This window comes from Coniosporium apollinis (genome assembly GCF_000281105.1).
Source record: "Coniosporium apollinis CBS 100218 chromosome Unknown supercont1.3, whole genome shotgun sequence".
Lineage (NCBI taxonomy): Eukaryota > Fungi > Ascomycota > Dothideomycetes > Coniosporium > Coniosporium apollinis.
In genome coordinates, this window is record NW_006913265.1 from 142792 (window position 1) to 169454 (window position 26663).

Below are 26663 nucleotides of genomic sequence, written 5' to 3' on the forward strand. Positions count from 1 at the left end.
AGATAAGCTAAGTAAATAAGTTTAGTGGCGCGTTTATTAGAGATAAGTAGGGTTTAGGAAAGACAATTCTATACTTTATATACACCTTTATTAATACGCTTTACAAGCTTAATATCCGTAATATTAAGAGATCCTATAAGAAGAATAATAAGAGGTATCTTATAGAAGAGGAGATAGGATTATACCTATTAGCTACTAAATAGTAGCTATAATATATATACGAGCTAGATAGCTTACTAGTAGAGGTATATTACACACCTAGCCCTATACTAGTTATTATTCTAGTAGGACTTATCTAAAATTAGTATAATAAGTTTATTAAGTTCTTTAATATAAAGCGTTTTAGGCCTACTTCTATACGTCTATTTAAGTTATATCTTAAGTAGTACAGCTCTATCGATTTTAAAAAAGGTTAATATAGTTTAACTACCTAAAGATAGTTAATCCGCTAACGGGTAGATATATAGTATTATTCTTACTATAGTAGGATGCTACTAGAAGTATATCTATATATATATTAGGCGGTTTAACTAAGAGTAAGTTAGAAAGGGAAGGAACAAGTATTAAAAGATAGTGGAATACCTAGGACTCTTTATATTATAGTTATTTATCTATATAGACAAAATACACCTAACTAAATACGCCTAAAGTATATATAATAATATTCTTAAGATAAGGGTTAATAAGGATATATTTCTTTTCCTAATATTAGGAATACTATAGAAGTAGAGGCTAAGGGATATACTTAACTATACTATCTAGTTAGAGAAGTGATAGAAAACCTTTATAATAGAAGATAATAATCTAATAGAGATATAAAAGGTATACTTAATAGCTAACTTCTATACTATCTAGAATAGCTTTAACTAACTCTCTAAAATAATAGATATAAATACCTAGAAAAGGCTATAATAGATTATAGCTATAGTAAGGTAATAGAGAGAGATTTTAGTCTATCTTATAATCTATTAGACTACTAATTTAGTGGGTATTAATAGTTAGCTACTAGTTAAGCTACCCGTCCTTAATAGACGAGATATTCTATATAAGCTAACTAGTTTAGTAAAGAATTACCTAAACTAGTATATTATAGAGCTAAAGTAAGCTTTATAGTAAAAGTACTAGGATAACCTTATAGCGTAGAAAAAGGTAGAATTAAAAGGAGAATAACTAACTATAGTAGGCGCGGTAAAAGTCGACTAGTAGATAATACGATTAATCTATTTCTTTCTAGAGCTAGGTTATATATATAGCTTCTTAGATAATTTCTTCCCTAATAGCTAGGGTCTAGCTTAAATAAAAATATAGCTAGCTATACTAGGGTAAAGTAATATTATTTATAGGAATATTAACTAGATTACTACTATAGTGGTGTAGGAGGTTTATCACGTGGAGACTAGTATAGAATGCGCGTGCGGAGGTTTAAGGTTCTTTAGAATAACATCACCTTTTATATTATAGTATTAAGTAATGCTACACTCGTTCTATAAGCTGTTTAGTCTTATATAACCTGTCACTGTGATCCTATCGCCGCCTTAATAACCCTACCTTAATATCTTACCTCCGCGGGCACGCACGACCTACTCACCTAAGTCCTATACTTAAACCCCTTACACACGACACTACGTCTAGTCCTAAGATACTACTACTTATTAATATCTTAAACAAGATAGTATAGGAGAAAGTAAAGGAAGTAGAGGCTATAGGTAAGAATATAAAAGAGTAAAAGCTTATAATTCTTACTAAATTCCCTATCGTCGCACTAGTAATCTATAAATAGCTCTATAAGAACTATCTAGCTTATAAGAGCTACTTCTATAGATTATATATACTTATACTAGACCGTATAAAGATAATTAGAGGCTTTTAAGCGGACGTGATACTTAATACTAATAGGGAGGCTATATCCATCTCTAATACCTCTAATATTTAGCCTAGTATCTTAGTAGATATAACTAGTATTCTAGGTACCGGATTAACACTCTATAGGGTCTATTACCTTATGCTAATTAAGCTACTATTTATAAAGTCTACTAAAGAGTAGTATATAAAACGTGTTTATTATATTAGTTAGAGGTGCGACTACTAGATATACTATTTTACTATATTATCTATTAATATTAAGGCGGTAGTAGTAGATAAAGTTACTATATAAGTACTCTTTATAGACCTTATTAGTAAGGCTAGTATAAGGGGTGAAGGTAGTGCTAATGGTAGTAGGAATAGTATAGAGGAGTAGATATAGTACCGCTCTATTACCTCTTATAGTTATTTCGTTTTAGGCTATATATTTAGGGCTCTTATATAAGGGTTTAGGTGGATCTTCTATACATTTATATTTATAATAGTAGATATAATAGAGTAATTACTACTATCCAGTCTTAGGTTTATATCTGTATCTATAAGAACTATAGGTTGTAATTAGCTTTACTACCTAGAAGTAGTTCTTATATATAATTAGTTTACTAAGATATTAGGTTTTATATAATGTAATATCTAGTATACTACTATTAGTATAAGAAGTGGTAAAATCTAACTACTTTACTATAAATATAAATATTTAGTAGTAAAATCTAATAAATCTAAAAACTAAGTAGTGAAATCTAACAGCTTAAAGCTAGCTTTAAGAATCTAGTAATAAAATCTAATAGCTTAGAGCTAGCTCTAAAAATCTAGTAGGAAAATCTAATAGCTTAGGGGTTACTCTAAAAATCTAGTAATAAAATCTAATAGCTTAAAGCTAGCTCTAAGAATTTATAGGGTAAATCTAATAGCTTAGAGGTGCCTCTAAGTTACCTAAGTAACTAGAGCTATATACTAGCTTCTTAGAGAGGGTTAAGCTGTAAAATAAAACGCTAATTAACTACTACTAGAGCTCCTTTAACTAGTTATACTATACCTTTACCTAGTAGATAAACTACTTAATAACCTTATCTAGATCTTTAATAGTAGGGGGAGAGAATATCTATATAGGATTATTATATTCGGCTAGAGTAATTAGTAGTTAAGTTTATAGATAAGGCTACAGGAAGAAGAAGGGTATTACTAGCTATAGAACTACTTATTAAACTCTCGCCACCTTACTATTATTTTTATCTCTTTCTTTACTAAATCTTAATACTATAGTAAGGCTTAGTTCTTTAAATAATACTATACTATCTTTAATTTCTCTTACCTAAAGCTATACTAGCTTACCGGTTATTAGGTAATAATTAATAGGTAAGTTAGAGCTACTAATCTAGTAAGTACTTATTACTACTTTACTAGTATTCTAATAGCTAGGGTTAGTGTAAGTCTACTTAATTAGAAGATTAACTTTAAGATAACTAGCTACTCTATTAGCTACTATTCTCTCTAGTAGAATAAGATGCTAAGTAGTAGTAGTACCTTACTAGCCTTATAACTACTATAGAGCTTTAGGATAAGAATCTTTAGACGAGCTATTAGCTAGTATCTCTTTAACTAAAATTATAATAATAACGCGCGCGTCCCGCTAAAGGTAATACTTATACTAATAAGTAAGTAGACTATTAAGAGAATTAATATTATCTTAGTTAGTAAGGTTTTAAATAAGGTTATTTTTAACTAGTATCTTATCTTAAGATAGAATAGTAGTTATTCTTTTTTAATTAAACTCCCTTAGCCGAACTACGTTAAATACTTACTATTTAAACTAAACTAAATCTATAAAGAAGAAGGATAGCTTATCTAATATTAGCTTAATCTTATAAATAATAGAGTTAGCTTTTAAATTCTTCTTACTATATATAACACGCTAGATAGCCTTAAACTAAAATAGCTTATTCTCTACTACCTCTTATAGAGTATCTAGTATAGCTATATTATTAGTAAGAAGTAGTACTACTACGGAGCTAGCGCTAGGTCTAGCTTTAGCTTTAGCTTTATTTAATAGCTTACGCCTAGTATACCGTGCGCGAATAGGAGCCGGCTATATATAACGAGCCTTATAGGTAGTAGCCTTACTAGAGGCGGCCTTACTAGAGACGGCGGTAGGAACGTGGTAGCGTGGTGCTAGCTTTAAGGAAGTTAGTTTTAAATACTTACTAATATTGCTACTAGAGCGTGCGGTGCTCTTACGCTTATTTAAAGCTAGTGGCGCTAGCGGTGCTAGCGTAGTTAGTTAGCTAGTTAGTATTAAGAGATAGGGTAATCGCGGTCGCATTTCTAAAACATTATTAACTCTATATAATTAACCGCTTTAGGTAACTACCTAAAGTCATTTAGATACGGGTTAATAGCGGTAGGGGGGTTTAAATGGGTTCTCCGTCGTTTAGGGTTAGATTAGTATGAGGGGGGGGGATGATGTTCGTGATCGCCGGGTGGCCGCACATTTTGAAACCAGCAGTAACTGTCGGCATAAGTCCGTTTTGATGAGCAAAAGCGCTGCTGGCCTCTTTGCCGCTGCAATGTTGCACGAGAACCGGCACCGTTTGTCGGGGTATCACGCGCTGCAGACCTCACCAAGAAATCTGGACGTCAAGGACAATACCTACTGGCTGAAAGGTGGCGATGAACTACTCTAGGACTGCGTCTCGTTCATCTTGGCTTTCGGCGATGCTCCGACGACGTTGGTCTTGCCCAGAGAATCCCATCAGCTCTGTGTAGTCAATGAACGCTAAATGTAATCAGCTCAGGCGAATGGCCGAGCGGTGGAGACTGGATGAAGATATCATACAATAATTCCCTAGAGAGCAAGCCTTGGGCCGTGCCCCACTGAAATGAACTGTCAATATTAGACTCGCAGTCATTGCTCAGTGCAAGAATTCTCGAAATACAATCAGACCGCAAAGATGTCCTCCGTCACGGAAGTCTTACAACGAAAGCCGAAGAACCTCGCCGTTCACACCAATCCTGCACACGATCTCCATCTCGTTCAAAGCGACGTTCCAGAACCAGGCCCAAATGATTGCCTAGTACACGTGCGCGCAACTGGCATCTGCGGCTCGGATGTGCATTTCTGGAAGCATGGCCATGTTGGCGACATGGTCGTTGTTGGCGAGAACGGGCTGGGCCACGAGAGTTCAGGCATGGTTATCAAAGTTGGAGAAGGAGTAACAAGATTCAAATCGGGTGCGCAATTCATCAGACATGCTCCCTCATAACTTTCACTAACGGTAGGAATCTCCAGGCGATAGAGTGGCCCTGGAATGCGGCGTACCCTGCTCCAAGCCAACCTGTTACTTCTGCCGAACCGGCCATTATAACGCCTGCCCAGAGGTCGTGTTCTTTTCGACTCCTCCTTATCACGGGACCTTGCGTCGATATCATGTACATCCTGAGGCTTGGCTCCATGCCTTGCCTGACGACATGACTTATGAAGAGGGTTCGCTGCTGGAGCCTCTTTCTGTCGCATTGGCTGGCATCGACCGCTCAGGTTTGCGTCTGGGCGACTCACTCGTTATTTGCGGGGCTGGCCCTATTGGTCTGGTCTCCCTACTTGCGGCTCATGCGGCTGGTGCAGCACCCATCGTCATCACAGATCTGGATGAGAACCGTTTGGCCAGAGCCAAGGAGCTGATTCCACGTGTCCGCACTGTGCTCGTGGGTCGGGGTGATGATGCAAAGGCACTTGGCAAGAAGGTCGTCGACACACTCGGAGAGGAGGCAAAGCTCGTGCTGGAATGCACCGGCGTGGAGGGCAGCATACATGCAGGTATCTATGTAAGTAGCTGCTAAAAATTCCATGTCTGGTTGTGCACAAGCTTACCATTATTTGCTCTTAGGCTGCAAGATTTGGAGGCGCCGTCTTTGTCATTGGGGTCGGCAAAGACTTCCAGAGTATCCCATTCATGCATCTATCGGCCAAAGAAATCGACTTGCGCTTTCAGTACCTCTACCACGACACCTACCCAATTGGAATCAGCCTAGTCAAAGAAGGTTTGATCAACCTCAAGCCGCTCGTAACGCACCGCTTCAGCCTGGAGCAGGGTGTTGAGGCTTTCGCGGCTGCGTCAAATCCAACTGCGAGAGCGGTCAAAGTCCAAATAATCGACGACTAAAAGGATAATAGTATGCTACCTACCTAATTAAAGAATGCCGATGGGCAGCTCAAAATGATACGGCGTTGTTTAACTGAGGTTCGCAGCATGGTTCTTGCACGCTCATAAGCGAAAATAATGGTTACCTTCTAACAATATAGTTGGTCAATGTAGAAAGGGTAGAATAGCGATGGTTTCAGCATCATTTCGTTGATATAACAAAGTTGCTGAATATTGATGGATTTATTATGGTTTTTGCGTAACTACGGTCTTTCCGCGTAACCCTTGTCCCGTGACGGTCCCCGCTACCAAGTCTACACATCTTTCGCCACATGAACATTGTACATCAATTGACAATTCCTACCCGGGTTGCCGCCCCTGTGAATACCGAAGAGTTTGCGTGGAATGAGTGACTCACAGCAGGACTTCGCTGCGTCAAGGCAGCTGTCTGCCTGCAGTGAGTGCAAACGACGTAAGGTACGCTGCTCCGGTGAGGAGACTTGTTCCAATTGCGTCCGCGATGGCAAGATGTGCAGGTACACATTGCCTTTACAGAGAATCTCGGCTCTCCAGAGGTAGGATATGCGGTGTCACTGCGATCGTCCAGGTATTTTCTTTATACTAACCGGCCAAGGCGCCTCCATCAATCCGAGCGACTCATACAGTCCATGGAGAAGGCATGGATGATTCATCTGCCGGGAGTCAATCTCAACGAGGCCATTCGACGCATGGAGAATGGGGAGGAGAGCCCAATTTTCCATAACGATGGCTCTGTCGCAACCGAAGAAGCACACGAGCCGGTCAAGACAGTGCCTCCGAGTGAGCAGCCTGAGTCGAGCCCTGCAGAATACAGCAACGCCGAGGACTATGAATTCGACGAGTCTCAAGATTTTGACAATTCCACAGACGGCATGGGCTTCCTGGTTGTAGAGCCTCGGAAAGCCGGTTACATGGGCCCTCAATCTGGCATAGCTGCTCTAAAGTTCCTGCAAACCCTTCCGCTCTACATGCCCATCAATAGCATAAGTCCTCTCTCATTGGATGATTTCAGTGCTCCCGACTCATCAACATCATCGACTGCAGACATCAGTCGCTACATGGATGATTACTTTTCTCTGTACCATACAGCATATCCTATTCTTCATGAAGGAACCTTTCGGGCCCGAGTATCATATAACATTCACAATTGATTCTGAGTATGTCACCCGCTAATAGCGTTGTAAGGGGCATTAGCCAAGCCACGGGATGGCTCCTGGCCGCTTCTGTACAATATCGTCCTCGCTATTGGAGCTTTCGTTGGTGACACGGACGCCACAAAATGCGATATCCCATTCTACAGAGCCGCGCGTAAACACCTCTCGATGGATATTCCTGAAAAGGGATCTTTGAGCTATGTCCAGGCACTCGTGCTCATGGCCAACTATCTCCAGAAAAGGAACAAGCCCAATTCGGGATTCGTTCTCATTGGCATCGGGTTCAGTATGGCACTCGCCATTGGCTTGCATCGCGAGTTCGGCTTGCCGCGCACGACTCCTTTTACAATGGAGCTACGCCGCCGGGCATGGTGGACACTGTTCATATTCGTGTCAGGAGCCCAACTGACTCTTGGACGACCAGCAGTCTCTCTTGTGGGCGTGAACGTACGCCTTCCATCAGATCTGGACGACCAAGACCTCGCTGTCGACATGGAAGAACTGCCAGAGCCGAAAGACGGACCGACGGTGACTTCTTGTCTCATCGCTCAGGTCAAGCTGGCTAAGATAGCGAATATGGTTCAGGTCGAACTCCTGACGAACCAAATCCCTAGTAGCGAAAAGGCCATGAGCCTCGATCGGAATATCGCATCATGGCATAAAGAACTTCCTGCCTACTTTGACGGCCAACGGGTCTTGAAGCCGTGGTTCGAAATACCGAAAAAAATCCTCATATGGAGGTCCTTTCACTTGCGCGTTGTACTCAACCGGCCCATCCTCTTCCAAGCCATCACGGCAAGATCGCAGCTCGCAACATCTATCGGTCCGATTGGTTCGTGTCTTACCGCTGCCGAGGAATGTGTTGAGTCGATATGCGACTTCTTAGAATCCGGGGACAAGCAGAGTCGGGGCCTGGCATGGTATGCGACGTACTGGTTGATTACTGCTAGCTTTGTACAGGCAACTTGCTATCTATATGATCCGGCACATGGCCTAGCACCGGGTTGGAAAGCACATCTCAAACGTGCAGTAGATTGTCTATCAATCTTAGGCTCTGCGCATGGCATGGCTTTACGGGCGCGGGACATACTTCAGAGACTTCTCGGTAGGTGATCCTCCAACGCGTGTTGATGTAGGTGCCGAGGATCTCTGACTATGGAACCTCAAAGATCAGGGCCGCTTCCTGCCACTCCCCAATGACGCTGAGTCCGGTACGACCGTAGACTTCCCGCAGGGCGATTGGCGTGAGTTCTGGGGACAGTCTGGATTTCCGAGGAGAAATTACACCACGTCCGCACCCACGCAAGTTCAAGCCAGCCATGCCCTCCCGGCTATGGACATGGATATGAGCTTTCCCTGGTATACCCAAGCCTCGTCTGATGCAGAGCTTCTTGACGCTGCAGGTGGCATCATGCTGCAGAGCTATTCCGACGCGGCTGGGCCCTACTTTGAAAACGGGTCATGGATGCCGGCTTGAATGAGCGTGAAGATTTCTTCAGCTTTCATCCGAGTTGCAGAGAGAAGCAGCGGTAATCCTCTGAAGCATCATCACTCAAGAAAGTTGAGAAGTTTGCAAGGGCCAATGAAAACGCTGATCTACTCAGGGTAAATTGACGAATCGGCGAACGGCCGAGCAGGGGCCGGTGCGCTGAGCCGCAACATCTCGGAATATCGCCGAGTGTTAGAAAGACGTAGGGTAACAACAGCAGCGATCCAACATGAGAAATGCCCGATCTGATATTCCAGCTAATGCGTTTGTGTTCGTGCATTGGTAGCATCACGTATACAGCATGCCCCCATTCGCACAAACCATATCTCCCGTGACCCATCTCGAGCGCTCCTCACACAAGAACGCGACAATCTCCGCGACATCGTTCTCGGTCCCCGCCCGCGGAGCCGCCGGCGTTTTTCTGTTCTGCTCCTCCATCCGCGTCAAATGCACCTCGCCCGCCGCACGGTACATGTCCGTGTCCACCGGGCCAGGATTGACGGCATTGACAGTAACCTTGTACCTGTGGCCCAGCTCCGTGGCCCAAACGCGCGTCAGAGCCTCGACGGCGGCTTTGGACGCGGCATACACCGACTGCGTGGCGTAGCCTCCCCGGGCGGAGATGGACGAGAGGTTCACGATCCGGCCGCCGGGGTTGGCGTAGGGCAGGAAGGCTTGGGTCATGAAGATGACGGCGCGCACGTTGACGGCCGTGAGGCGCTCGTACTCTGCGGCCGTGATGTCCTCGAGCGGCGTGTTTCCGCCCAGCCCGGCATTGTTGACCAGAATGTCGAGCGTGGATACGCCGAAGGCTGAGAGGGTTGCTGAGATGGTCGCTTTGGGCGCTGAGAGGGATGCGCTGTCGACTTGTATGGCGAAGGCGTCGGAGCCTAGGTGCTTGACTTCTTGGACCAGGGATTCTGCGGCTTGTTTGGAGGAGTTGGAGACGTAGGTGAAGGAGACCTGTGGGCACCGCTCAGCATGGACTGGCTGGGGGAGAGAGATTGATAGACACTTGCTTTTGCGCCTTGCTTGGCCAAGGCCAGGACGATGCCTCTGCCGATACCCCGTGCTCCTCCCGTGACGATGGCGATCTTGCCTGCGAGCGACATGGCTACTCCTTGACTCGAAACGGGCTGAACGAGCTTGGCATGTTTCTTTGTCTGAACGGTCCTCTCAATTGTTTTAAAGAACCAAAGCCTGATACTAAGCGGATCGTACAGCAGCTCGAGACGAGCGGACCAGACGGCCGCAAGGGCTCCGCTCGGGCTGGCCTCCGACGCAAACTTTCTCGGAGGGTTTCCGAGGGAATACAACGACACAAACCTTGTGGGACCGCTGTGCCTCTCGCTGGCAGCCAGGGCGTGACGAGGCCCGGCGGAGTTGCGGACGGCTTTTCTTCTAGGTGACGCGCCTCAACAAACAGCCTACTACCACCAACAAGGCATCAGGTCTTGATGACTTCAGGGCTTATTAGTACTCATCCTGCACCTCCGACCTTCACCGTCACGAGACGAACAAGCAGAATGGCTGGCAAGCCGCCACCCGGCCAACTGTTTGGTTGATAGTATGACAAAACACCGGCTCCTCCGAAGACGGCAGTACGCACATCTCTTGCGTATAGCTATACACTTCTTTTCAACAGCGGCAATATTTTTCAGAGAGGCACGGTACGTATATGAGTTTATCGATGGTATGCTGTAGCTGCTAGTCGTATCACGAGCTGGACCTGGTAAAGCCTTTTGGTAAAGCCTTTTGATATCCCGGGTATTCAGTCTTCTCCCTCTCGCGCCCGAACGCCAAATCACACTGATTGAGTGCCCACATGCCAGCCACATCCCGAAATCTGGTAGAGACAAGGAGCCTCATCCGCGCGCTTCGGAGCGATCGCGCAGTTGCTGGATAACAGTGTCCACGTCCTCCATGTTGCCCGCATCCACCTTTGCCGCCGGCCGCTGGGCTTCGGGAAGAGCTTTCACGGCTGCATCGAGCCCCGGCTGGAAGTTTCTCACCTCGGACGAGAGCGCCGTGATGGCTTTCTTCCGCGTAGCCTGATTGTTGTCGTCTGTTGCGATTCTCACCAGGATGGGGATACCGCCGAGGACCAGTAGCTATTCGGGCGGTCAGCAATTGTGCCGTTGGGAACAGTGACAGGAAGGCTTACCCTCTCTTGGGCCCTGGCATTGTTCTGCACGGCAGTACCGATGCACCATGCCGCCATCCTCCGCATCTCCGGCTCTTCGTGGTTCAACTGGTTCACCAGCGGCATCCACAAGCCGAGGGGTTCCATGTTGTTCGTGTTGTCGAGGTTCTCAATCAGTTGTTCGAAGTTGTCGAAGGCTATGAGTTTATTGTCGAGATCAACGTCCGGCGATACGATGGCGGCCATGGCGTCGCGCATGCGGTCTGCGTCAGATGGCCCGCCTAGGAGAGCTGCCAATGCGTCGGCTGAAAGACCGCGCGAGGCATCGCGTGTACCCTGCTGGTCCGTTTGGGATGCTGCATCGTCGCGAGAGGCGGCAGAATTCTCGACGCTCCACTTCAGAAGCTCGTTCAGACCTGGGTTAGCCATTGTGTTTTTGCGATATTCTGGCAGGTTATCAAAAAGACTGCGACCATGCAACCGAAGAGTTTTCAGAATGCACCAAGTTGGAAATTTGAAGTGGATTTGAGTGCGCGAGCCCAGACTGAATGTTTGAAAATGACGCAGGCACTGCGAATGAACTACGATCTTCGCGAAACTTCCGAAGTCGTCCGCGACAGCATGGCTGGCTGCTCAGCGGCACGGTCACCAGTGTGTGCTGGGCATTGGCTTCACACGTCCAGTGCTTCATACAGAGCTGCAAAGGCAGTGCCCGCGAAGCAAACTGCTGAAAAGGAGGCATCGCGACAGAATGCGAGTCCCGTTCTTGGAGATCACGTGAGGCTGCCCCGCCGTATTCCGCCCCCCTTGCATTTGCCCCTCACTGCACGTGCCCTGGCTGGAGAGGAGCGGTGAGGCTCTGTGACTGACCTGCAGCGCTGAGCCGGCCGTGGCGTTGATAGAGAGGAGTTCCAGAGAGGATGGTCTGAGTTTAGTCACCGACCAGCAAGCAAGCTCAGCTGGATGGCAGTAGCTAGTCGGCAGCTTCCATATGGAGGCTGCCTAAGGTGCTCCAATGAATGGACGTGGCGGATGATGGAAGACGACGCGTGTGCAGTCGCTCGAGCAATTGTGCAGCCTGCTCGGCTTGTGCAGTATTAAAGCTCGACTGATCTGACATTCTTCGGCCAGGAGCCCTTCGACAAACCCCCCAAGTGCCCGCAAACTCGAACGTCGCTGCATCAGAGTCTTGTGTTGATAGCAGATTCCCCAACCAAGTGGTCGCCGCAAGAGGAAAGGAAAAACGCTTGGCGGCTTATTTAGCACAGCACGGAACCTCGCCTCCCGCACAGAATACAACCTTGTCAGCCAGTGTTGTCCCTTCTCCATCTCAACTGCAGACCTCCACCAGCTCCTCAACCACCTACACAGCTGCAGCTCTCAATCTCGCTGCACACATCTGTCGCCAGCGAGTCAATCCGAACGACCACCTCCCGCACTCCCACACACTCTTATCCGTCGCCATGGAGGGTAAGCTGAGCCAGAAGGATAAGCCTTCAGCATGGGGAAGCCGAATCCGGCCTCATGCGCATCTCCTCCCAATAGATGGAAGCTGACTTGTTTTTCCTGCAAACAGAAGAAGTTGCTGCTCTCGTCATCGACAATGGGTAAGATGCCCCCCGCATGCCCACACTATCCAGCATTGTGGGCTGCAGCAGCAGCTATGCCACACTCGATATCTACCCTGGCGCCTCACACCACCACCACGCATACCTCAATCGCTCTCAGCAAACAGTACAATGGATATGAGGCTGACGTCCGTGCAGCTCCGGTATGTGCAAGGCCGGTTTCGCCGGTGATGATGCGCCTAGAGCCGTTTTTCGTAAGTCTTCCATTTTCACTACAGGATCCCATTTTGCGCGTGCAGTGTCAGTTGTAGAAGAACAAGCAAAGGACTCCGCTTTCAAAGTCGTGTAAAATTCCCGCTGACGCTTCAAACAGCCTCAATCGTCGGTCGACCACGTCATCATGGGTGAGTTTCCCCCAAGCCTCCAGCCACTCGCTGGTACGGTGCTCACAGCTGCTGATGGTGCACAGTATCATGATTGGTATGGGCCAGAAGGATTCATACGTCGGAGACGAGGCGCAGTCGAAGCGTGGTATCCTGACGCTGCGATATCCCATTGAGCACGGTGTCGTCACGAACTGGGACGACATGGAGAAGATCTGGCACCACACCTTCTACAACGAGCTCCGTGTGGCTCCTGAGGAGCATCCGGTGCTGTTGACTGAGGCCCCCATCAACCCCAAGTCCAACAGGGAAAAGATGACGCAGATTGTGTTCGAGACCTTTAACGCTCCGGCATTCTACGTGTCCATCCAGGCCGTTCTGTCCCTGTACGCCTCCGGTCGCACCACTGGTATCGTGCTCGACTCCGGCGATGGTGTCACCCACGTTGTGCCGATCTACGAGGGGTTCGCCCTTCCCCACGCCATCTCCCGTGTCGACATGGCTGGTCGCGACTTGACCGACTACCTGATGAAGATTTTGGCCGAGCGCGGTTACACCTTCTCCACTACCGCCGAGCGCGAGATCGTGCGCGACATCAAGGAGAAGCTCTGCTACGTTGCTCTCGACTTCGAGCAGGAGATCCAGACCGCCAGCCAGAGCTCGAGCCTTGAGAAGTCCTACGAGCTTCCCGACGGTCAGGTCATCACCATCGGCAACGAGCGCTTCCGAGCTCCGGAGGCCCTCTTCCAGCCGAGCGTCCTGGGTCTCGAGAGCGGTGGTATTCACGTGACCACCTTCAACTCCATCACGAAGTGCGACATCGACGTCCGGAAGGATCTCTATGGCAACATTGTTATGGTCAGTCTAGTGAGACCCTGCGTGAGGTGTTGCGAACTATGCTGATACAGAAACAGTCTGGTGGTACTACCATGTACCCGGGTATCGCCGACCGCATGCAGAAGGAAATCACCGCCCTTGCACCGTCGTCGATGAAGGTCAAGATCATTGCTCCGCCAGAGCGGAAGTACTCCGTCTGGATCGGTGGTTCCATCCTCGCTTCGCTCTCCACCTTCCAGCAGATGTGGATCTCCAAGCAGGAGTACGACGAGAGCGGTCCCTCCATTGTCCACCGCAAGTGCTTCTAAGGTATTTGCTCACTCAACGCGTTGTTGAGGAACGTCTTATTGATCCTTCCGTGTGCAGCCTCTCACCCAACCACAACACGAAATTACGAACCGACAAGATGCAGAAAGGTCCCGCATGGCCTCCTTCTGTCAGCATTCCGTTTCAGCACTTCACAAAAGGGCGATGGTTAGAGTTTGGGCGGGTTTGTTACGGAGCGTGGCCGGCTGTCACATCGTGCGGCATCTGAAGTCTGTAGCTTAGAAATGCGTCGTTTTCCTCATACGATTGGCAAACATTTCTTCAATTCCACTTGACCCTGTTTGACATTCCCTTTGGTTGACATGTGCTGTGTAATTGAATTCTAACTCCCCCGAAGCCGTTTGCAGAACTCCCTCTGCCTTTTGTCATCGACGTTATGCTGTGCTTGTGCTATCCATACCAATGGCTTTACATGCCTCTCCCTCAGCATGCATTCTCTCTGTTCAACCATCCCCATGGTCGGCCTTCGAGGAGCACACGCACGGGTTCCTCGGCTTCACAGTCGACCAGGCCAGGTTGCAAACAGCCGCCCTACCGCACATCCCGACCCCTCATATCCCCGTAAGGAAACCTCGCCCATTCCAGGCCGTAAACCCTCACCATCTAGGTAACCATCGTAACTCCGGCTCTCTCACCCCAAACACCGCAACACCAGCTCCACGACCCCGACAAACTCCTCCCTCCCGCTGCTCCTCCCCGGGGCACCAAACCCCCTCTCGAGCCCCATGCCGACAACCACAGTCCGCCGCTCGTCCGCGTCCCGTACGGCGATGGCGCTCGCGATCTGCGTCGCCAGCAGCTGGCCCGGCGTCGAGATGGCCGGGTCGGTGCCGCCGAGCAGCGGCGTGGCTGTGAGGTGTGGGAGGGGCAGGAGGTCTGAAGGTGGGGCTTCGCTGTCGGAGTCGTCGGCGTCGTAAGCGGAGGAGGAATGGGGAGGTTGGGTGGAGGGGTCTAGGGCGGTGGGGGAGTCGAGCGGGACGTGGACCTGGTTGGTAAGGGGTCAGCGGGAGCGGGTAGAGAGGGGGGAGATGCTGGGGACGAGGGGGATGAGGGTGTAAGGAACGAGGGAAGAGGGAGGCACACCCAGTGCGCGAGTCTGCCGCGCTGCGAGATGGTTACGAGGATCTTGTCGCTAAAAGACATGTAGAGGATCGAGGTTGGGATGCCATTGACGTCGCCGGAGAGGGTTTTGCTGCGCGCGGGATAGAGCGAGGGGACGACGGGGGAGCTTGGTGGGGGCTGTGCCATGGCGAGATGTGTAGCTCTAGGGCGCGGATGGTGTTTTGGTGCTGGTGGTTTGAACGCGGGCGCGAGTCATGCGGATCGCCAAGCCCGCCATCTCCGGGCACAGACTTTGCGGAGGTCGACTCGCCGGGAAATTTTGGCGGGCAACTTTTGAGAATCTGAATATAAAGCAGTGCGCGATGATGCGCTGATAACCTCTGGCAGAGCGGTCTGGCAGACAACACTCAGACAAGTCAGCAGGGAGACCCACGATGCCCAAATTCGTCCCCCGCCAGCGCAAGCACAAGGCTCGCGAACGAGCACACTCACATGCGCCAACCTCCACCACCGACTCCAACGCCGCCGAGATCCTCCCAGTCTCCAAGACCGAGCGCGAAGCCCGCCGCCAGGTGCTCCGAGAAGAACTCCGTGCGCAGCAGCCCAAGATCTCAGGCAAGAAGCAGAAACGGCTGGACAAGTACATCGACACCAAGCTCCGGAAGGATGAGAACCTCGAGCTCATCAAGAAGCTTGCGAGCCAGAAGGTTGATACCAGCTTGTTCCGGAGCGCGAAGAAGTTGGGGAGGGTTACGGAGAGTAAGAGAGAGGCGCTGTCGAGGGCGCTGAGGGAACGGAGGGCGGGGATCAATGTTGAGGAGAATGATGCTATACTGCTGGAGGCGAGAGGTGCTCCACAGGGGGATGGCGATGGTGGCTCGGCGAGCGATACTTCGGAAGCGGAAGACCCTGCGCCTATACAGCCTGTGCAAGCGTCCAAGCCAGCGGTTACTTTTGGTGGTGGCTTGAAGCGGCCGCTGGAGGTTGACGAAGAGGGCAAACCGGTTATTAAGAAGAGAAAGAGGACCAAGACCAAGTCTTTACCGGTTCAGGCGCCGGCTGAGCTAGAGTGGGAAGGTTTCGACACCGAATCGGACGAAGGAAGTGCATCGGGCAGTCCGCTAAACGAAGACATCGAAGTAGCCGCACCACTGAAAACGTCTGGCAATAGCGAGGCAGGTAATGACATATCGTATGATGACATCTCGTCTGCCAGTGATGATGACGACGAGGACGGCACCTCAAATTTCTCTGAAGATGATGACGAAGACGAATCCATAACCGAAGACTCGAGCGCCGCTGACGACCGCACCGCGGAGAGAAAAGCGAGGTCTTCAGCGTTCAAGGCGTGGGCGACGCAGCAGAGAAATGAGGCGGTAGGCTTCACGCCTTCGACAGTCATTTCCAGCGAGTCCACAATATCACATCCTGCCAAACCGGCGAACTTCGAGCCGAGACCGCTCGAGGTTGACCCGCTACCCCCAGAACTCGAAACGAGAACTGCTACAGATGCCACAAGGAAGGCTTTCAGCGTGGCGGTGGAGCGGTCACTAGAGATTCAGGAAGCTCGCCTTGCACTACCAGTGGTAGCCGAAGAGCAGAAAATTATGGAAGCGATCCACAACAACGATGTTGTAGTTGTTTGGGGGGCCACGGGCAGTGGCAAAACAACACAGGTTCCGCAGTTCCTTTACGAGGCTGGATACGGGGCTCCAGGCGGACCTACACCAGGCATGATTGGCGTCACCCAACCCAGACGAGTTGCCGCAGTCAGCATGTCGAAGCGGGTTGGCGATGAGCTCGGCTCTGCTAAGACCAAAGTCTCGTACCAGATCCGTTTCGAGAGCTCCGTTAGCGACAAGACCTCGGTCAAATTCATGACGGACGGTGTCCTGCTGCGTGAGATAGCACAAGATTTCGCCTTGACCAAATACTCAGCTATCGTCATCGATGAAGCTCACGAACGGAGCGTCAATACAGATATACTCATCGGCATGCTCAGCCGGATTGTGGACCTACGAGCTGATATGGCTCGTGAGGACTCAAACATGAGGCCGCTAAAGCTGGTCATTATGTCTGCTACACTCAGAATCTCAGACTTTACTCAGAATCAGATACTCTTCCGAAAGGCCGTTCCACCACTGATGCAGGCTGAGGGCCGCCAGTACCCTGTCACGATTCACTTCGCACGCAGAACCCAACGCGACTATCTCGAAGAGGCTTTCAGGAAAGTCAGTAGAGGGCACAAGAAGCTGCCGCCCGGAGGTTTTTTGGTTTTCTTGACTGGCCAGGGCGAAATTACTGCACTTGCGAAGCGACTAAAGCAGACGTTTGCAGCAACCCAAGCCAGCGATGTCAAACATCCTACAGTCCGGATAGCGGCTAGTGAAGCGCCGCTCGAGACAGAAGACATGGAGATCGGCAACGAAGGACCGCTTCGTGGGCATGAAGATGGCTCCGACTTCGAGTCTGAGATTCACGGTCTGGATGATGAGGAAGACAACGAGTTCGACATCGGTGAAGTCATTGAAGGAGCCACGTCTAAAGTCCACATCCTCCCGTTGTATTCTCAGCTGCCTACCGCGCAACAACTACGCGTATTTGAGCCTCCGCCAGACGGTTCTCGCCTGATCGTGCTAGCTACTAATGTGGCTGAGACGAGCTTGACTATTCCCGGTATCCGATACGTGTTCGACTGCGGCCGCGCCAAAGAGAGGACATATGATCGCTCCACTGGCGTCCAAAGCTTCGACATTGGGTGGATCAGCAAAGCAAGCGCCAGCCAACGAGCCGGTCGTGCTGGTCGCACCGGGCCTGGGCACTGCTACCGGCTCTACTCCTCAGCTGTCTATGAACGCGACTTTGAGGAGTACGCAGAGCCCGAGATCTTGCGCACGCCCATCGAAGGCCTTGTCTTGCAACTCAAAGCGATGAACTTACAACATGTGGTCAACTTTCCCTTCCCTACGCCGCCTGACCGGGACAGCCTAGCCAGGGCCGAGAAGCTTCTCTCCTACCTTGGTGCGCTTGATCCTGATGGCAAGATCACGCCCCAAGGTCGGGAGCTGTCTCTGTACCCACTATCTCCGCGGCTGTCTCGCATGCTCGTTATAGGCCAGAACCATGGTATTGCTGCTCATACAATAGCAATGGTCGCCGCTCTTGCTGTACCGGACGTCTTCATCCCAGAGAATCAGCTCGACCTCGGTGCTGCGGATGCAAGCGGCCAGGATGGGATTCGATCGGAAGCCGACAACCTCGCTGACGCTGCCCGCGAGAAGAAGCGCAAAGCTTACAACCACGCGCACGCAACGTTCTCTCGTTGGGACCGCTCTTCCGACGCCCTGAAGCTATTCACAGCACTCTGCGCTTACAGCGCCTCTTCCACACCAGCTGAGCTCTGCGACGATATGTTCCTCCGCGAGAAGGCGCTCAAAGAGGCTTCCCAGCTGCGTGAACAGCTTACTTCCGTTGTCCGCACCCACAAGCCGGGCAGTGTCGGCGCGTACTCGTCTAAGCTAGCACCTCCGACGGACGCTCAGATAAAACTCCTGAAGCAAATCGTAGCAGCGGGCTTCATCGACCAGGTCGCCATCCGAGCCGACCTCTCGCCAGCTCCGCCAGAGCTCTACCGCAAGCCCAAGCGCGCCATAGACGTGCCTTACGTCACACTGTTCCCCTCACACATCCGCGGTGCTGGGTCTGAAGAGGAGGCAGAGAAGTTCGTGTACCTGCATCCGTCCTCTGTCCTCGCGCATACGAGCCCACAGAAGCTGCCGCAGTACATCATCTACTCACACCTGCAGCGCTCCTCATCCACGGTCCCGGGTAAGGTCGCAAAGGTCAGGATGCATGCGCTCACTCCTGTGAGTGGAGCACAGCTTGTGGCGTTGGCAAAGGGCACGCCGTTACTGGAGTGGGGCAAGCCGATTGGGAAGATCGTCACGTTGGAGAGGGAAGATGGGTGTGAGAGACGGGAGTGCTGGGTCGTGCCGAGCTTGGTGGGGGAGAAGGGGAGGACGGGGTGGCCGTTGCCGGCGAAACATGTGGTGCAGAGGAAAGAGAGCGGTAGGGGCTGGGTGATTGAGAGGGAGATAGCTGGCACATAGGCCGCTGGAAAACAGCGCTGAAGTTGGGTATTGTTGTGTCTCGATACAGCTATCCTCAGACGCGCTCCGAGTTCGCGCTACCCATTCAGCTGTCCCTCTCTGCTCAAATCTAAGGAGTCCTTCGCCTTCGTTATCATCTCCAGACGTACATCCCCACCGTCATCGGACCAAGACCTTAAGCGTTAGCTTTCGTGCCAGAACCCTCCCCCTCTGCATCCTCAAAGCCTGAGTCATCCTCGTCTGAGCACCCCGCGGCTGAGTCCTCCATCTGACCAAGCTCAATCTCCTCGATCAGCTTTATCTTTCTGGCGAGCAGGACCTTGATGGTTTGATCGCCCATCTTCAGCCCATCCATAAATTGGTCCAGCTGTTTGATTGAGAGGCTGCTGAGCCCAGTGCCGAACTTCTTGTGACAGAGAGCATTGACTGCGGCGCGGAGTTCAACCGCAGTCATGGGCTTCTCTGGAGGGGACGCAGGGCTGGAGCTGACTTTCTTGGGAGGCGGTTTTGAGGGAGTTGGTGAGGGTTTGTGGTCGTGGCAGTGACACGGCATGATTGACACAGATGTTAGATATGTAAATGATCGATACGGAGAGAATAGATGGGTAGAGTGTTGAGGCGTAAAGATTTAGTCCGTAGAAGTTTGTTGCGGAGAGACAAATTGCGCTTTCCAGCTGTGGAACCGGAAGGAGCTTCATGGGCTTACACGTGGCTTTGGAAAGGACAAACCGCAAAATAGGCGTGCTAACCAGCGCGCCAACCGTGGTACCATCCACATCGCACAAACGTGAATCTCGCTTATAATTTGAGGCTCTATGATACAACGAGAACCTTCCAAGCGACGAAGCCGCAACAACACCTGTTCATCCACCATGTGGTGGTGCGCAATCAACTTGAGAATCTCGGGAGACGGCTTCACCTGTGCGGTGGTTCCCGTACCACTAAGGCGTAGTTTTGCTTGCGTTCCCCGAAATCACCTGGAGACTCTCAACCACTTGTCATATGTCAGTCAACAACAATACTTGCCCGTGGTACCCTTCTTGTCCCCGCTTCGAAACTGGACGGTAAAGTGCCATGGAGATTCTTGTGAATATTACTTCGTTCCGCAAACCGTCCACAAAGACAACGTGGCCTGTGAGACAGGTCATCGGATCCAGGGCTGCAATGAAATGGCATCGTCCCACAATGCTTGAGTAAGGAGCAACAAGCCGTCCAAACATCAACCGTGTGTGCTGGCATAGCACCATTCAACAGAGGCAAACGCAACACCTGTCGTAGATATGTAATGGCATTAAAGCCCGCCTCTTACGCCAACGTGGACTATCTCAAGATCTTGTTTAAATCACTCCCAGAAGAAACAGCGATCATGTCTTCCCCTAAGAACACCTCCATTTCCCCAAACGCAGACACCAAGCAAGCAGACGACTTCGTCAAGGTTTGGAAACCGAAGCCGGAAGGGTTCCAGCAGATTGAAGCACCGAAGATGGAAGAATTCGAGAACATTGAGAAGCCAAAGGAGGAGAAGTTTGAGTATATCGACCGACAGAAGCAAGTGAAGGAGAAGTTCAAACATGTTGAGCTACCAGAACCGGAGTCTCCTGTGGTGGTAAAGAAACCCAAGGACGAGGAATTTGAGGTGGTGGAGAAACCGGAGAATGTTGCGGTTGATGGGATGGAACGGAAAATGTATTCGGCTCTAAATTTAGGCGAAGGAGCCGGAAAGTGTCTTCGCTCAGGGCAAGAGCATGGAGCAAGCATTCATGACCATGATCAACGCTTTGCAAGCGCCTGATCGGTTCACATACGTTTTGTGTCGTTGGCGTGAGAGCCTTCCTGTTTGGGAAATTCATCGTTCTCCGATCTGTTGTCATTAGTGTTGTGCGGTTGAGCTGCTTGGCCGATTCGCAATCACCTGAAAGGAAACGATATTCCAGCTCCCAGAAGCATGACGAACGAGTAGAACATAAGCACTCCGTGGAGTATCTTCCAGATCTTGACCTTCAGCGGCGTTTTGGTATTTGTCTCATCCCCTAGACTTGCAGCACCCTGCGGCCTTTTGTTTTGGTAAACCCGGACAAAGACCCAGCCGAGTTGTATCGCACTGGCACGGTATTCAGTACGGATATCAGATAGCGGAAACACACTTACGCGAACATGCTGAAAATGTAGAACGCCACGATGTCCCAGCCGGTGTACGTATAGACGCACCAGATAGCCGTCACCGGCATCCAGATCGTTCCGAAGACCCAGGTGTAGCCAAAATAAGCATGTAGCCAGCGGCGGCGTTTCAAAGCGTCTAAAGGAAGCCGCAGGATAAGGGCGCCCAAGGCGACCCCCAAGAGGACGTAGCCGAGCATGGCATGGAAGATGATGTACGCGGGAAGATCTGAACGATCTGTCAGGACTTTGATCCGGTGGGAAGTTGTAAGTGTAACAACGTACCTGCTCCAAAGACGTGACCATAGAGCTCACGCCGTTTGAGCCTCGATGGGGAGTGCTGATGATGAAACACATCAAAGGCGGCGAGCAGAGCAAATACACCCATTTTGCCGGGCTATGACTGAGAGAATACGGAAGAGAGATGAGGACTTTGACATTTGTACAGGAGCTTAGCGGTTACTGTACTTATAGTCGGCGAGAGCAGCATCCTTGTGCGGAACAACCGGACAAACATCGCCAAACCTAATGTCCAAGTTGGTGTACTCATGATATCATGACCGAATGCCAGATGCATGTACGAGACGCCTAAAGACACTCAACCGCGAGTGCATTCCTCGCATCCTGCAAGATGCAAGCTCATAAAGTCGGATGTCTGAGGTTGGCAAGGGAGAATGCGAATGCGGGTTAGGCTGATCGGCGCAAAACCGCCCCGGCACAGATGGCTTGCCCATGTGGCGTGGAGGGATGCCAGCGCGGGCCTCCACGTGCGGTGGCCGACCGCCTCCAACATCGGTTTTCGCCAAGCCTGCTGCCTTAAACTTAGCTAACTTTTGTAACACTTCAAGCTATCCGTGAAATATTCACCCAGTTCCACTTACTCCCATATCACCAAAGTTTATCTGGATTTGAAATCTTGCTCTTGCTATAGCGTGCAAAGGTTTTGATTGATAACGTTTGTTCTTTTCTTAATGTTTCTACAGGTACTTTGTCGTAGTCGACCACCTCTTTTCACGACGTGACGGTTGGTTGCCAATCAGGTCGGCAATAGTCGACTGTTACGATCCATGGCATGCCGGGTTTGCCTGAATATGGATCCCAGACTCCATGGAGCCGACGAGTCCACGATATCTGGCTGGAAGAAGCTCGACTTGAATACTATTCGCTTTAGCTCGCGTTACATGTGCCCATTTTGCGGGTTTCTATTCAAGGTCGCCAATTACTTCATTGACCTTGCTTCTTCGGTTTCTATCAAGGTTATTCAGGATCAATCAATTCAAATGTGGGTGGAAAGAAGTGCTCCATGGACACCCCAGAGCGAACTCCGCATTTTTGCTCCTCAAGGTGAACCCGTGGAACGTCAGTAGCTTGCTGTACCTATGCTAATCGCTTGAGAAGGCGCAAATATACCGTTTTGGAGTACTTTGAGCACTGCACAAGAACAGCCAGCCTACTTAGGATCCGACGAAACAATCCTTTATATTAAGTCGTGCCTCGCTCGCTGTTTATCAAGTCATAGTCAGACATGCTCAGTCGCCGAGCAGTCTAGTCTTCCTACACGTGTTCTAAGCCTTCAAAGTAGGGACATCAGTCTTTACGAGGCCCATCCTATGAAGGGAAAATATGCCGCACTAAGTCACTGCTGGGGTGGCCTGCACCCCTTGCAGTTAACTCAGGCTTCATTAAAGGAGTTCAAGGCGGGAATCTCGTGGGATTTATTGCCTAAGGTCTTCCAAGATGCTATCACGGTAGCCCGTAAGCTTGATATCCTATATCTATGGATCGACTCCCTCTGCATTATCCAGAATAGCAGGAGTGATTGGGAGCGGGAAGCTGCAAGAATGGGCGAATATTATCAGGGTGCACATCTAACAATTGCGGCACCATCGGCGGCAAATTCAAGCCAGCGATTTTTAAAAAATCGGGTCCCTACCTGGTTGCCGATCGACTTTGAGATTGAATCTCCAGAGGAAGACCACAAACTGCACACTGTCCGCGTCCAAAGACTAGAAATAAATCCTCTCCGAACAACTTACTGAGCCGTTGTCCAGTCGAGCGTGGACCTTTCAGGAGAATTTTCTCGCGAAACGGGTCGTGCACTTTACGAACAACTACGCTATCTGGGAATGTCGAGGCTATATTGGATCTGAGGAGAAACAATTCCCTTCCAGTACTGAAGGGCTGACTCGAAGGTTTCGAGATCAAGATGAAGATATTCCTCGTAGCTGGCACCGCGTAGTCGAGGGTTATTCTAAACGGCAATTGACTTTCACCACCGACAAGCTGCCAGCGCTGAGCGGTATAGCGGCACACTATTACGATGATACAAGGTCGGGCTACATTGCGGGACTATGGCGCGACAGCCTTCTAACTGACCTCCTTTGGTTCTCTGTAGCAGCACCCGATTGGCTTCCTAGGGTTATTGGCTCGGTTCCCTCTTGGTCGTGGGCTTCAATAGATTGGCCTGTCCGCTTCGTTGACGACATACATGAGGTCCTTGAACCTAGAGTCATCTTTGTTGATGCGCACTGCACCGTTCACGGCCTGAATCCGTTCGGCGAAGTCACGGACGGCTTTGTCACTGTCACCGGCCAGCTGATAGAAACGACGCTCAGCTGTTCACAAACGCTAGATGGGAAAGCGTATAGCCTTTCAAACGACAAGCTCGGGCTTTCCGGGACCTTCTTTGCTGATACTATCCTTGAGGGATATGATGGCGTGTCTGGTCCAACAGCTCGAAGAACTCAGCCCGAGGCAAGCGTTGTCCCCTTCTCTTTGCCTGTATTCTGTCTACAGATAGCGAAGGGTTCCTCCAATGATGCTGAATCGTTGCTTGATATCTACTCGCTCGTCCTCGTTTGGTCAGAGTCTCATTTAGGCGCTTACGAACGCATTGGCCTGTTGAATGTTCTACTACCTTCCGCGGATTGGTACGAGGAGGCTCCGACGAGGACGATAACCATAGTTTAGGGATAGCGACTACGCGGCGCCGCTCTACCCTAATCCATCATAATAGTCTCGATACCGAGGAGTCACCTCATCCGCACAAATATTATACTTGAGCTGCAATCTCCGTGCATATATGCGATATCATCTCAGAAATGCCAATGCATGCTCGATGGAGAGGAAGCTCATCGCTCCTGCTAGAGGCTGCCCAAGACATTCAACACCCACATCATGATGACATTTAGACGCCTGGTTCGTGCGATGCCACCATAGCCCAGTGTTGTCGTCTCCGTTTATATGTTGGTAGAGGTTGTATCTCTGCTAGGAGCGATCGTTTCTCTTCGACGCGCAGCGGCAAGGATCGCTTTCGGCACTTTTGATAATGGCTCTATGTGCGGATATTTAGATACCTATCTCAGATATCGTGATACTACTATTGAAATACATAGTCTTTTAGAGTTTGATAAGAAAGGTAAGACAGGCGGTGGTTCAAAAATTAAGCCAATACAGGCCTTATGTTGTGATTTGCAACAGCATCAAAAAGGCGTTGCCAGCCTTCTTCCATGCTTGTTTATCTAATATTAAAGTTGGTGCTTGTGGATCTGGGATTTATTGGCTTTTGGAATGGAGCGAACAGCTTAAACTTCTTTCGCTGATGGACCTGTATCACTGGGAGCTCCGTCACCTTGCGGGACAAGTTGATCAGATGAGCCGGTTGGGGTTGATGATTCGGACGCAGAAGGGTCAAAAATTGGTTCGGATTGAACCACTAGGAACTGATTTTGTTGTAGTGCCTCGCCTGTTTCAGTCCTCTCATTTTGCGGTTCTTTAACATCCTCTTAAGCATGTAACCTCTATGGTTGACGCAATATGCTTTCATTGCAAAATCCTTTTGACGCTACAGCTTGAATTCTACATGACCCAGTCGAATGTGGAACAAAGTGTTTGTTTAGAAGAATCGTCAGGTCCTCAATTTGGATTCAAGGAGAACGTTTTTGATACGTTGCTTCAATAGCGCATATTTTTTAGAAGCTGTTTCGGACTTTCAATAGGGTGCAACCTTCGCAGGGAGCCGGATTGGGATGTACTATCTTAGGCTTAAGGTCCTAATTAGGCACCACTTGAAATACAGTAATCTTTATAACACAACCCGCGGACTTTCTTAGGCTCAAAGACCTTGATAACGAGCCAATAACAAAGAGCCTATCTATATAAAGCGTGCCCCTGGTAATGGGGCGACTGCCAATGGTAGTCAGTTCTGTAACCAATCCAATGCCAAAATCCACAACAATCATCCTCTGGCTGCGGCGGGTCCCTGAGCCTCCCGTCGTATCCTCGATAAGGTAGCACATACTCCTTACTTCCCCCTTCGTGGGCAAAGAATACATTCCCGGTGAAGTCGAATTGTGCCCCCGGTGGCCCATACACTGCCTTCTGCGACCCTAGTGTATCTTGGAACCCGAGCAGGATCCACGGCTGCTGCTGCGGAGTAGGCGGCGTGTACATCATTCCCGGCTGTGGAAGCGGTTGGCCGAAGGTTATGCCTTGTTGCGGTGGAGGAGAACCGTAGAAAGGCCCGCCCGGAGGTGGCGGCGATGAGTACCCGGCTGGAGGAGGAGAGGCGTAGTAGCCGCCGCCATGGCGCGAGTCGAGGTACGCTTGCGGCGGCGGGCCTGGAAAGGAGCTGTAGTGGGACTGTTGGCTGTGGTTCGGCTAGGCGGGAGACTGTTAGCGTCTTGGGCCCCCGAGGCATAGAGACACAGATATAGTGAAGACTGGCTGACCTTTTGTAGAGGCATCTTTGTTGGGAAGATGCGAATGACTCGAGTGATTTGGACGCTTATCTAGACAAGCTCGAGAAGGGTCGTCGAGGAATTAAGGATCGTGTGGCTGAAAATGCCAAGAATTCTTTGCGCGAGAGCGGCAGTCAAACCTCCTACGGTCTTGGTGGCTTCAGCTCTCGAAGACCATAAATTGGGGCTGGTGGTGAAACTGACTACAATGCGACTCTACTCGCTGTCCATCTTTTTGCTTCAATCTGTTTCAAGGTTAGTACTTGGTAACTATTATTTTTATGTATCACAGACAGAGCAGACGATCAATTTGGCCTAAAAGTTTAGATTTATGTGTACAAGACACAAACCCTTTACAGATTTTCAGCATGAAGATATCAGCAAACCGCTGCAATGCTGCGTTTAAGTGCACATGCAATCTGGGATAGAAACCACTTAGAGGAGAATAACCTTGTGAGTCCCTTTTCTTTCTTCGAAACTCAGGCTCACCTCCTCTTCGCCAAATCTCCTGCTCTGGTGCCTTGTAGTCTCTATACAAACCCTTCCATCACGACGCTCAGCAAGACTAATAAGCAATATATGTATAGTTCAGACTCCTTAATCTTGAAGGTGCGAATTCACGTAACGCAACTATGGAACTCGCTTCCCAACTACAAA

General features: G+C 49.8%; 10 protein-coding genes across 10 annotated transcripts; 5 read left to right on the top strand and 5 right to left on the bottom strand.

Annotated features, from left to right (window-relative positions):
* Positions 1-4811: 4811 nt before the first annotated feature.
* Positions 4812-6020, top strand: W97_00755 (L-iditol 2-dehydrogenase; the record flags this gene model as incomplete). Its single annotated transcript, XM_007778667.1, has 3 exons — positions 4812-5091; positions 5150-5682; positions 5745-6020. The coding sequence occupies 3 exons, from the start codon at positions 4812-4814 to the stop codon at positions 6018-6020; spliced, it is 1089 nt and encodes a 362-aa protein (XP_007776857.1).
* Positions 6021-6667: 647 nt separating this feature from the next.
* On the top strand, positions 6668-8669 carry W97_00756 (uncharacterized protein; the record flags this gene model as incomplete). The annotated part of the gene is made up of 3 exons (XM_007778668.1): positions 6668-7088; positions 7224-8297; positions 8362-8669. 3 exons carry the CDS (start codon positions 6668-6670, stop codon positions 8667-8669), a joined length of 1803 nt encoding a protein of 600 aa, XP_007776858.1.
* A 300-nt stretch (positions 8670-8969) lies between these two features.
* On the bottom strand, positions 8970-9793 carry W97_00757 (uncharacterized protein; the record flags this gene model as incomplete). The annotated part of the gene is made up of 2 exons (XM_007778669.1): positions 8970-9644; positions 9695-9793. The coding sequence occupies 2 exons, from the start codon at positions 9791-9793 to the stop codon at positions 8970-8972; spliced, it is 774 nt and encodes a 257-aa protein (XP_007776859.1).
* Positions 9794-10546: 753 nt separating this feature from the next.
* Positions 10547-11253, bottom strand: W97_00758 (uncharacterized protein; the record flags this gene model as incomplete). The annotated part of the gene is made up of 2 exons (XM_007778670.1): positions 10547-10792; positions 10846-11253. The coding sequence occupies 2 exons, from the start codon at positions 11251-11253 to the stop codon at positions 10547-10549; spliced, it is 654 nt and encodes a 217-aa protein (XP_007776860.1).
* A 1116-nt stretch (positions 11254-12369) lies between these two features.
* On the top strand, positions 12370-13920 carry W97_00759 (actin, gamma; the record flags this gene model as incomplete). Its single annotated transcript, XM_007778671.1, has 5 exons — positions 12370-12431; positions 12591-12646; positions 12766-12796; positions 12862-13633; positions 13690-13920. 5 exons carry the CDS (start codon positions 12370-12372, stop codon positions 13918-13920), a joined length of 1152 nt encoding a protein of 383 aa, XP_007776861.1.
* A 650-nt stretch (positions 13921-14570) lies between these two features.
* Positions 14571-15187, bottom strand: W97_00760 (uncharacterized protein; the record flags this gene model as incomplete). Its single annotated transcript, XM_007778672.1, has 2 exons — positions 14571-14924; positions 15023-15187. 2 exons carry the CDS (start codon positions 15185-15187, stop codon positions 14571-14573), a joined length of 519 nt encoding a protein of 172 aa, XP_007776862.1.
* A 248-nt stretch (positions 15188-15435) lies between these two features.
* Positions 15436-19110, top strand: W97_00761 (uncharacterized protein; the record flags this gene model as incomplete). The annotated part of the gene is made up of 1 exon (XM_007778673.1): positions 15436-19110. The coding sequence occupies one exon, from the start codon at positions 15436-15438 to the stop codon at positions 19108-19110; it is 3675 nt and encodes a 1224-aa protein (XP_007776863.1).
* A 175-nt stretch (positions 19111-19285) lies between these two features.
* On the bottom strand, positions 19286-19663 carry W97_00762 (uncharacterized protein; the record flags this gene model as incomplete). The annotated part of the gene is made up of 1 exon (XM_007778674.1): positions 19286-19663. The coding sequence occupies one exon, from the start codon at positions 19661-19663 to the stop codon at positions 19286-19288; it is 378 nt and encodes a 125-aa protein (XP_007776864.1).
* Positions 19664-20476: 813 nt separating this feature from the next.
* Positions 20477-20902, top strand: W97_00763 (uncharacterized protein; the record flags this gene model as incomplete). Its single annotated transcript, XM_007778675.1, has 1 exon — positions 20477-20902. One exon carries the CDS (start codon positions 20477-20479, stop codon positions 20900-20902), a length of 426 nt encoding a protein of 141 aa, XP_007776865.1.
* A 352-nt stretch (positions 20903-21254) lies between these two features.
* Positions 21255-21655, bottom strand: W97_00764 (uncharacterized protein; the record flags this gene model as incomplete). Its single annotated transcript, XM_007778676.1, has 2 exons — positions 21255-21496; positions 21553-21655. 2 exons carry the CDS (start codon positions 21653-21655, stop codon positions 21255-21257), a joined length of 345 nt encoding a protein of 114 aa, XP_007776866.1.
* Between the last annotated feature and the right edge of the window lie 5008 nt (positions 21656-26663).